At 42.8% G+C, this 10,961-nt stretch overlaps 2 protein-coding genes across 2 annotated transcripts in view; one reads left to right on the forward strand and one right to left on the reverse strand.

The window, feature by feature from the left end:
* Positions 1 to 1,209: 1,209 nt before the first annotated feature.
* phyh (phytanoyl-CoA 2-hydroxylase) lies at positions 1,210 to 5,300 on the reverse strand. The gene is made up of 10 exons (XM_031865751.1): positions 5,203 to 5,300; positions 4,886 to 5,093; positions 4,422 to 4,477; positions 3,944 to 4,054; positions 3,514 to 3,682; positions 3,195 to 3,276; positions 2,900 to 3,081; positions 2,636 to 2,785; positions 2,257 to 2,391; positions 1,210 to 1,563 (listed from the first exon to the last, which is right to left on the reverse strand). The coding sequence occupies exons 2-10, from the start codon at positions 4,949 to 4,951 to the stop codon at positions 1,510 to 1,512; spliced, it is 1,005 nt and encodes a 334-aa protein (XP_031721611.1). The 5' UTR covers positions 4,952 to 5,093; positions 5,203 to 5,300; the 3' UTR covers positions 1,210 to 1,509.
* A 1,995-nt stretch (positions 5,301 to 7,295) lies between these two features.
* cdk17 (cyclin dependent kinase 17) overlaps positions 7,296 to 10,961 on the forward strand; it is a 40,547-nt gene continuing 36,881 nt past the window's right edge. The window contains exon 1 of the mRNA XM_031865660.1: positions 7,296 to 7,701. The gene's annotated coding sequence lies outside the window, so the exon portion shown is untranslated. The remainder of the gene's footprint in view (positions 7,702 to 10,961) is intronic.

Genomic DNA, 10,961 nt, shown 5'->3' on the forward strand with positions numbered 1-10,961 from the left:
CCCCCCCCCCCCCCCCCCCCCCCGAGACCGTCGGTCAGTGCCAAGCAACTTTCTCTGATGCACCTAGAGCAGCATGAACGACTTTGTATGGAAGGCAAATCGGGCAGGTCAATTCTGAAACTTACTTTCTTTTAATCTTTTTGAATGTGGTTTGTTCAGGTCGCTGCTGCCCAAATCCAGGCCAATTAGAGCTTTAAAAAAAGTCACACGTATGTAACATGTTTGCGTTATGGTGACCTGTCACCCTGCCAGGTAAGAGATTCACTGCAAATCTTGACTCTTGTAGATAAGAGTGCGGATGTGACTTTATTTCATTCTGCTCGTCTTTCTGAGCATGCTGAACCGCTTACCCATAATCCTTTGTGGTTTGGAGTTCCCCTCTCTGGTTACGTGATTTACAATCTCACCAAAGATGCGACCGGAGTTCACACGGGGTATTTCTCACTTGGACAAATGAGATTTCTCCTGATAAATCAATCAATAAATGCATAACTAAATCATAAACCAATCGGAGCACGCTGTCCCTGAATGCAGCCTCTTTCTCTCGCTGGTTTAAAATGTTAATGAGCAACAGTTTCAGCATCGTGGATCCTTCACTCACTTGTTTCAACATAATCTACATATTACATACATCATAAAGTATTGTATGTAATGTACAAATAAGGTGTTAATGTTTCAAGATGTTATGGCATTATTGGTATTTAATTATGTTGACTTAATAATCGCTTATAATCGTATGAGATGACCGACTGTTATTGAATTACAGGTCAAATTGGCGAGTGTGTGTTTCTGTGTCTGAAGCTTTAAAAGGAAATGAAACCAGGTCTCATTAATAATGAATATAGCTTTCATTTTTATTATTAATGGTATTAAAACATTACATTTGTACACAGGAAGATTGTAGGAAACAAACATTCATTCGCTCATCATCACACGGACATTAACACGTCGATACATTTATAAGGCAGTACTTGGCTCAAGGCCTCCATTTGTGTTAATGAACGAGAGCTACAATCAACACTGATCACTCGCACATTTCTGCTTGAATACAGCTTTCATTATTTCTCTCTCTCTCTCTCTCTCTCTCTCTGCTTACTTTTCTTAATCAACATCCCATAAATCATCGTCAACTTCCCTTTCCATGAAGGATTTGTTGAATTAAACTGCATTTTGTGCTGTAAGACACTGTACAGTGTGCTCATAACCTTCATTCTGCATGACAGTGTAGTGATTAACTGACATTTTCTATTAAAAAAGTATTTCCCGTTTTTAGAATAACATGGATTACATTCCCAAAATGTTAATGACGAGCCTCAATTAAATAAACAGGAAGTGATCTAAAGCAAATTAGGGATTGCATAATTAGAAATCTGTTTTTTCTTTACGACAGGAAGCCTTGAAGACGTCCTGTGCTGGTGCGAACGTGCCCTGTTGCTTCTTATCCGATCACCGTGTCGATCTGTGGTCGGTCGCGCTGCAACGACGTGGTGTTTGCTTCATGCTTCACTTTCACAGCGACGTCCTCTCTCCTTGAACCAGGTGGCCTTTGAAAGCCCAGGTGTCCTGTAGCGGGAAAAAAAACGAGTTTACGGGTCAGCTCGACAAAAACAAACCTTCAAAAAAAGAAAAGGGTTTCTTATTAACATGTTATCTATACAACTACATTATGTCCCAAAGATAATCAGCCAGTTTACTGATATATTAACGCTTATTTTTGAGCAAGACACAATGCACGAAGCATGCGCCTATGTTTCTCTTACGATGGGTTCCAAGCTCTCAAATACTTGTTGCTCTGCAAAGGCTAACCGCAAAGTAAATGTAGCCCATGACAGCTGCTTGTAAACAATAACAAGACACCAGCTAGTATCAGTTGTTATTGCAATTTATGAAGTCGGTTTGCAATTCTGGTGATGTTCAGGTGATGTTCAGGTGGCAGATGGCGGTCGTGCTGCTGCATTGGTTTCCCTAGAATCCATCCCTCTCCTTGTGCCCGGCAGCTGACGGACCACATGGCCCACGCATAGGGGATTGCACTTAATAGATAGCTGGTGCTCTGGCTTTGTTTTCAAATACACGCTGGCATTCTCTCATAAAATCATGTGGTCATGTGAGATTGTGTGTAAACGGTGTGAAATATCTAAAAATCCAGAAGTAATCCAACTGTATCAAGCGCATTCGAGCCTTCTGAATATCAGATTGTGTTGTCGGAGGAAACGTTTTAAACAGATGGATGTCATGTGAATGTAAGCGTCTGACCTTAAAGTCAAATCCGTCGTCCAAATCGTACTTCCTGGTTGCGATTTCCTTCACTTCCTTTTCTATGTTTTCCTGCGTGGTTCCTTTCACGTCGATGTAATAGCAGTCAGCGCTGGCGTAGTGGCAGGAGATGGCCTGGACACACACACACACACACACACACACACACACATACACACACACACACACACACACACACAAACAAACAAACACACACGTGTTCACTCACCTTTCCCTTTAAAATGTATAATTTTCATCACATCTGCCGTTATGATTTGCTTTTTGTAGATCACAAAAACAAGAGTGCACACAAAAATCCTCCTGAGCAGAGGCAGTACGGAGCTAGTTTGTCTGAGGTGGATTATGGGTAGCGCGGTACCTTGCGGAAGCCCTGAGTCTGGTTCATGCCGGAGCCGTGGATCAGCAGCGGGTGGAAGAAGACGGTGTCGCCCTTCTCCATCTCCAGGTGCACGCTAGGGAGCGTCGGGTCAAAGTCGCGCACTCCGTGGTACATCTTGTTCACGCCACCCTGAGGACACGCGAGACATTGCACATGTGTGTTCCTCCTGGCGGGCGTTCATGGTGAATGTCACGTGTGTGTGTGTGTGTGTGTGTGTGTGTGTGTGTGTGTGTGTATTTGTACCTCCCACTCTGGGTAGTCGTGCTCCCGCAGCGTGCCGGTGTGCGTTCCCGGCAGGACGACCAGGCAGCCGTTCTGCCTGTCCACTCTCTCCATCGCAGTCCAAGAGCAGACGATCCGGTCGGCCGGGCGGAACGGGAAGTAGTGCAGATCCTGATGCATCGGGTGACGAGACGTCTTCTTACCTGAAACAACAGTTGATGTGTTTGACCGAACTGGATGAGGCTTATTAATACGGCAGTTCCCGTGTTGAGGTAAACAAAAAAACAGCTTATTGTGAATACGAATAGCTCCATACCTGCATCAGGAGGTTTGTTGATCAGCATTGTGTGCATGGCCATGATGTTGGGTCCAGTGAAACACTCGACATACTTCAGAATCTGACATGGGAAAGCACATGTTCTTGCCTTAACGGTGTTCAGGTTTTAATTATTTCAAATGTAAGTTATTTTAAAAAAAGAATACAAATTTGAGAGTTCATTCTGTTGACATATGTTTTTGTTTGTGGAAAATTGGTGCAGTTGGGTTTTTAAACCAACTGCACCAATGTGTGTGTGTGTGTGTGTGTGTGTGTGTGTGTGTGTGTGTGTGTGTGTGTGTGTGTGTGTAAAGTGTACCTGTGGCAAGGAGCAGTACCGGAACAGTTCAGGATCTTCCTGGAAATCCTGGAGTTTGGAGACCGCCTTCTGATCCGGAACGAACTCGGACTTAACGATTGCCACGTCCCGCATCACCACCATTCCGGGAACCTTGACTTCCTGTCGACAGACCCGTTCAAACTCCTTCCTGAGGAACACACATGGATCACATTCATCACCTGACAAAACATCTGCAGGTCTATAATAAACATACCTATTTATTCACTGTGGAGTCATGGATCGATATTGTACATGTCAGTAAGATATACAATATCCTTGGAGACGCGTCATAGTGAGTTTGATGTTCTTAATAATGGGTTTAATTGTATTTTGTAGGTTTTATAGTTCCACTACTATATAAGGCCTCTGTTGTTTCTTCTTTGTAGTTGGCAGAGTCTCTGATGCTCACCTGAACTTGTCGATGTCCTCTTCAGACACCAGATTCTTGATGAGGATGAAGCCATTTTCCTCAAAGAAGAGTCGCTGTTCTGGGGTCAGCAGGTCGGTATTGTCAGTGTATCTGCCCAGAGAAAGGGATAACACACATCCATATCAACATCTGTGTTATGGAAGGTTCCTATAAACCGGTAATGACTGATAGACCATGTTTATGTGAATGTTGCATTCAAGTCATATTGGATTTACAGTAATTTACAGTTGTTGGCTTAGCTACTTACTAACATGGGACATGAACTGCCACTAAATTATCTTTTTTGTTTTTTAAAGTAGGGTTTGTTTAGTCGTTGTCTTATGAACATGTGAAACTAAATGCACCACCTGCTGCTACACGCAGATAAAGTGGAGAAACTGTGTCAGAGGTGAATGATCAACATGCATTGTATAACTTGTGACCTTAAGCCTGATTCAACCGGCCTGCGTGTCCCTACCTCAGTCTCTGTGGGGAGCTGTAGCTGAAGCTTTGAGCTGAGGTTGGTGCAGCTCTCTGCAGAAAACAGGTCAAGGAAACGACAGTGTGGAAAGTCAAAGTAATAGAAAAGCCTTCGACGTATATAACTGAATGTATTAATTAAAGATAAAAACACTCAAGTTTTACAAACGACCCTAAACAGACATGCTAACGTTAGCTTTCCTGAGTTCTTTTAAGCTAACGTTGTATTTTCTCCGCTACGTTAGATAGACGTATAAAGACAATGCCGGAGCCTAACGTAACTTACAGATATATTTCCAAACTCTTAAATCTAGTAGGCAGTAAATGCCTCCTGTATTGATCCTCATGTTACTCTAGGCCTGCAGTCGACCGAGGGACCCCGGGCTAGCCCACCAGAGCTGTCCGCTAACCGCTCCCGGTGATCCAAACACATACAAACAAAGCATGAACCAAAAATGATACAATCGTGCCAGGTGGTCGATCAAGATGACTGATCAGCAGCCTGAGTCTTTCCGCAGCCCGAGACATGTTCCAGTCAGGTAGTCTCCCGGTGTGATCCAGGTAAACAACACCGATGACAGGAGAGAGCGGGTGTTACGGTTTAACTAGGGACCCTGTTAACTGGCGACCTTCAGCCGAATGCGTCTGTTGTTGTCGTAGATAACGGCAGCTGTTGAGAATGGGTAGAGAACACGTAGCTGTCCTCGTTAATGCCGCATTGTTTAGTTTTGCAATACAGTGTCAAACCTTCTCATTTACAGTCTGTGGTCAAAACATACCGGATTCGACGTTGGAGAGTCTTTTGAGGAAAGTAGTCCACTCGAGTTTGAAACGTCGCTTGCTTGCTTGTTGTTTGTGTTGAAACAGGAAGGGAGCAAATTCCCCTTCCTTGGAAATAATAAAGTTGGTAAAAAAAAACACATAAACGTCTTTGGAGCCTGTTTTGTGGAAACATGATTGTGTTACGTAGAAGAAGTCTGTAGCACAGTTTAAAAAAAATGTACAATTAAAAAAATAAAATTAAAAAAAAGTTATATACGGGATTCGAACTCATATCATTGAGTGGAAAAACAACTGGCGGGTAGAGGTAGTACCGTTAGGCCACGATTGATACAACGGAATTGCTGGAAGCATGTAGAAAAATGTCATACACAGTCAGCAGTCGCAGGGGTAACCAGATCAACTGGTGACTGCAGAGGGAACCCAGATCAATTGTGGAAACACAATCATGTTTCCACAAAACAGGCTCCAAAGACGTTTATGTGTTTTTTTTTACCAACTTTATTATTTCAAAGGAAGGGGAATTTGCTCCCTTCCTGTTTCAACACAAACAACAAGCAAGCAAGCGACGTTTCAAACTCGAGTGGACTACTTTCCTCAAAAGACTCTCCAACGTCGAATCTGGTATGTTTTGACCACAGACTGTAAATGAGAAGGTTTGACACTGTATTGCAAAACTAAACAATGCGGCATTAACGAGGACAGCTACGTGTTCTCTACCCATTCTCAACAGCTGCCGTAACTACGACAACAACAGACGCATTCGGCTGAAGGTCGCCAGTTAACAGGGTCCCTAGTTAAACCGTAACACGGGTCTGACTGGGGTAAAGAGCAGAGTGACGACAGCACTCACACGTACACTTCAGACAGCTGTTCATACAGCTGTGTACAAGCAACTCAAGAATACAATGTGTCCGTGCCTCCAGCTGCACAAAGGAAATGTCATCGACCTCCATTGTAATTGTAATTGTTTGACAGGAGAAGATTTAGAGATAGATATCTCAAAACCTGCTCTAATAATTAAAAAAATATATATATATCCCAGAGAGGTTAAATGTCAATATACGTTTTTGTGATTTAGGTAAGCTAACTCTTTAAACATATATTATATTGTGAGATATTAGCACTGTAAATCCCTACAGGACAGTAACACCAAAGATAGGATTGGATTAATTGTCGCCGCTGCAGCGTTTGTCCAGCAGGCGGCGCCAAATAACCAGAAATAAAACCTAACGCTCGTTATGTTTATGGTTGCCTGTCCAATTTATGTCCGATGTCCCATTTTTCTGTTTCCGTTTTTCACTCAGATGATGGCTATTGATATTAATATTCATCCTTTCAAATCAATTAATTAACCCAATCATTGAAGGAAGAAGGAGACATTAATTATTCACTACATCACACAAACATCTTTTCAACCAAATGAATTTCCTGAATATGTATTTCGTTGTAAATATTTTTACTTAGTCCACGGTCAATTTTAGAATGTTGTAAATGGACAGCCTATAAACCACCATCTGATAATCTCAAGGATTATTTTATAATGAATCCTTTGAGTATAATTTGGTACAACTGAACAGATTTACTACGAGCGCCATTTATAAACCCTTAGATTTTTGGAATACCCTAAATGTCTTTTATAAGTGATGAGTACTAGTGGTTTGTAATTATTGTTTTATTGTCATAATTAAATACATCTATGTTGTAAAAGCTGCATATTTGATTGAAGATGGACTGAAGATGGGAGAAACTGTATTTTGAATCATTTCTACAATGTTACATCCTGTTACATCCGCTGAAAAGCTACATTGTTGCAGTGTAAGCGAATGTGTTACAAGAAACAGTTGAAAAGAAAGCCATTCAAATAAAGTCACCTTTGTTTCGTTTATCTGCATTTCCTACTGCGTCCCTCAACTTCGTCAAGTTAACTGCAGTTTGCAAGCATTAGCGGAAAGTTGACTTTCTCTTTGCACAATGACACCATATAAGCCAAAGTCATACCATTAAATATGTCAAAACACAACATTGAGAATATATGTATGCGTGCGTGTTCATAACTATCTAGATATTATAGAAAAAGTTATTTATGTCACTATTATTTTGAATACAACACGACAGACGTCAGCTGATAATAGTTTTATTTTGAAACTGTACAGGAAGCCTTATAATATACCACTGTGTTGAACTTGATGGCAGCAGGTTTACACCCCTCCCTTCTCCTCTGTCGACACAGATCCTCCTCCAGCCTCTTTAAACTGCTTTCACCGCCACATGAACGACATTTTGGGGGTTCGGTCTTAAGCTCCCCGTCCTCCAACCTCTCACATTTCTCTGTGTGTCTCGGAGGATATTTCTTTTTCGTTTGGAACCGAAACCGAGCACAGACGGAGCTGTGTTTGACTAACGTTACTTCAGTGGGCGGATAAAGCGGAGGAGGGCATCCGGGCCTGGCTGCTCCGGAGAGTCGGCTTGAAACGACGGAATTCACCATTTTTCAGGTAAAAATGACTCAAATGTCATTTGTGAGTAACACACAGTCTGTCCGATAATGGACTCCATGGCGTTACATTTTGTCCCGGCCGCTTAGGACGAAGACTGAATTGGGGTGTGTGGACATGTCAACACTGCAGTTTGAGAATAATTCATCCGGACCAGCTAATTATAAATATCATATTTTACAGGTACCTGCGGTGCAGTTGGGGGCTGTTCTGTATTGAGCAAATAGTCTGATTTATTTACCTAACATTTCCTTTTAAATTGTATTAATACCACAAACTACTGGACTATAATTTGAGTGCCAGCGCAAAATATCATCCCGCCTATTGAAATTAATAGCGAGGAGAACATCCCTGCATTGTCAGTGTGAGTTCTGGGCGTTCTATTCACACCAATAATGCAGGAATGTCATTGCCAAATCTAAAAAAAGAGATAAATAATCCTGCTGTAACTCAATATGTAACACTGCCGACACACTTCTTATATCACTCCTCTAGCCATTTTGAATGTCCTTAATCTGTGCCCACAAACACAGATTAATGATGCCCTCACCACACTGTACTTAATTCTATTCATTTTGTAAATGCAGTGAGATTATCCTTTCATGTTTAAAGCAGAAAAGTTGCATTTTTCACAGTGAATATGTGATGACTCCTATCTGCTTGTATAAAAAACACATTCTTCCCTGATATGACATAGCATAAACCTAAAAACTTTAACTTTTCTGCTGTTGGAAGTGCTTGTGTCATGTTCAGTTAAGGGGGAAAAAAACATTCAAAGACATGTCGTCCTGCTGAGTTCAGAGCATCCTTTAGCGTGTTGCAATCCCCTCCTTTTGAAATGATTTGTGTTCATGAATTTAAAATGACTCGTAAATGTCGACCTTTAGCTGGTGATGATTTTTACCGCTGTTTGCCATCGAGATGCGATTTGTAACCCGAGTTGGAGGATAACGGTGCACAACTTCCTCCTTGTAAATTACCCAGACATTGCTCTGCTTTTTTTAGCCACCTTGAGTGAATGGTTAATCCCACACGGCACGAACGCACCATCCTGTCGTCACCCTGGAAACAGTGAGCTATTAAGTGAATTGTTGGAGAAACTGATGTCTAAAATCCCTCGGAACCTCTAAACATGCTTCATATTTCATTTAATTACAGACAGTTGTCAATCATAATATCATCATATCACCCGCGTATCATTTAACAGCAGATGATAACCAGTCATATCGACCACCGATCATTCACTTTTGCACTGAAGCGTTTGTGATGCATTTGGGCTCTTTTCCGCTTCCTGCTTGACCTGGATTCACTTCCACTGTCCTTCATCTGAAGCAACTGGCTGCTCATTTGAGTGAGTGTGCATGATATTGACCCACATTCACATCTAGGCTGTTGGCTGTGAGAGCGATACACCCCCAGAGGACAAAGTAATCACCCTGACAGCCCCCTCCCCACGTCTGTGGGCCGTACAGCAGCACTTGTATTGATCCGTCTCTGCATTACGTCGCCTACAGCAGGAACATGAGTGTGTGTGCTATGAATACGTGTACACACACACTCTCTGTCTCCTGGGACTGGCGGATGAGAATAGGTACAGTGAAGTGAACTGTCCCCCAGCAGAGTTGAGGTGTGTGATTGGTTTGAGAAGAAATAACTCTGGTAGAGGTTTCCAAAGTCTGATAAAGTAACCCCGACGATGTCGTTAGGGGTTGTCTCGGCTTGGCCTTGGAGACTACGACTTTATAGCAGAAAGCCTCGGCCTCTGTTGCTTTGATTTGGACCGTACGATTAGTAACGTCCCCCAACGTTATGGAAGTCCAGTGCTAAATTATTGGAGTGGCTCTTTAACTCGTGCAAACGCTGAAGCGACGGGAGCCAAAATCGTACTTGTTAGAGAAATGGGTGAAATGCGGTCGATGACATTGTACTGTGAAGGGAACAGCTTGCTGTCAGCTGAACTGTTCTGATGTCCCACACTGTGGCGGTCTGTAAAGCTGGTTTGCCAGTCAGAATCAAGTGGGCACGTGGATGAACCAGAGCACCGTATTGTATTGTTAACAAGTTACAGCTAAGCATAAGCGTATCATAAAATCTGTCTGTACTTCTGAACGGCTGACAAAAAAAAGAAATCTGTGGTGCAAAGCGTGGCGATATCCCACCATGCTTTGCAGCAGAGCTCGCTGCACTTACTGATGATCAGCCTCCAAAACACTGTTGCCATTGACAACCAGGCTAGCAGCTTGCTGTCTCTCCCCCCCCCTCTCTGTTTCTCTCTCCCGTTTATATAACTCCAACGTGTGCAATGTTTTATTGATCAGAGGGGTGTGTGTGTGTGTGTGTGTGTGTGCGCGTGTGTGTGTGTGTGTGAGCATGTATATCCTCTTATGTGTGGGTTAACGTGTGCACGAGTGTGTTGGAATGTTATTCCAGTGAATGCATCACTGTATGTATGAAAGCGTTGCCTGTGTACATGTGTACACACACCTTTCTCAGGGTGTATGTGTGTGTTTGTGATCATGTTTTTTGATTTGTGGTAGTATTTTTGGCCCCCCCCTTTCCCCCCCCCCCCCCCCCCCTGTCTTCTCTTCTTTGTTGGTAAGCAATGCCCAGCGCTGTCTGCGTATAATTTCTTGTTCCACCTGAGGAAGTGCAGAAAATGTAAAAAGCAGTAGAGTGTTACTAAATCTGAGAGGAGGACTCTCCAACAGCGATGGGAAACGTCTTCCTGTCACTGCACTTGCCACAGGGTTGGCATCATGTGGGTGAAGTAGTAATTATTGTTTTTTTTTGGGGGTCTGAGTAATTCTAGGGCTCCAAAATGAGTACAATTAGTGTGGACTGGGTGCAGTGGAACACACAATTACATATATTCGTAGCCATATACACACACACACACTCACACACACTCACTCTGATGAGGAAAGTTATGTGAGCGATGCAGAGAATGTGAAGTGGTGTGAGCTCTCTCGCTCTCTCTCTCTGTCTCTCTCTCTCATGTTGTCATCTTATATGAATGTGTTTGGGTGTCAGAAGGGATGTTTGGTCTTGTAAGACAACTATGTTTGTCCGTTAGTGTGTGTATGTGCACTAACGAAAGAGAATGGGCCAGTGTGTTAGACCTCTTTGTTCTCTCTCACACAGACACACACACTGTATGTTTTGGCATCACGTCCTGTCCAATTGCCCCCAGGATAAACGATCCCACCATGCTTTTGTGTGTGTGTGTGTGTGTGTGTGTGTGTGTGTGTGTGTGTGTGTGT

The sequence above is a fragment of the Anarrhichthys ocellatus genome, unplaced genomic scaffold (genome assembly GCF_004355925.1).
Source record: "Anarrhichthys ocellatus isolate YVR2014 unplaced genomic scaffold, GSC_Weel_1.0 scaffold33, whole genome shotgun sequence".
NCBI lineage: Eukaryota > Metazoa > Chordata > Actinopteri > Perciformes > Anarhichadidae > Anarrhichthys > Anarrhichthys ocellatus.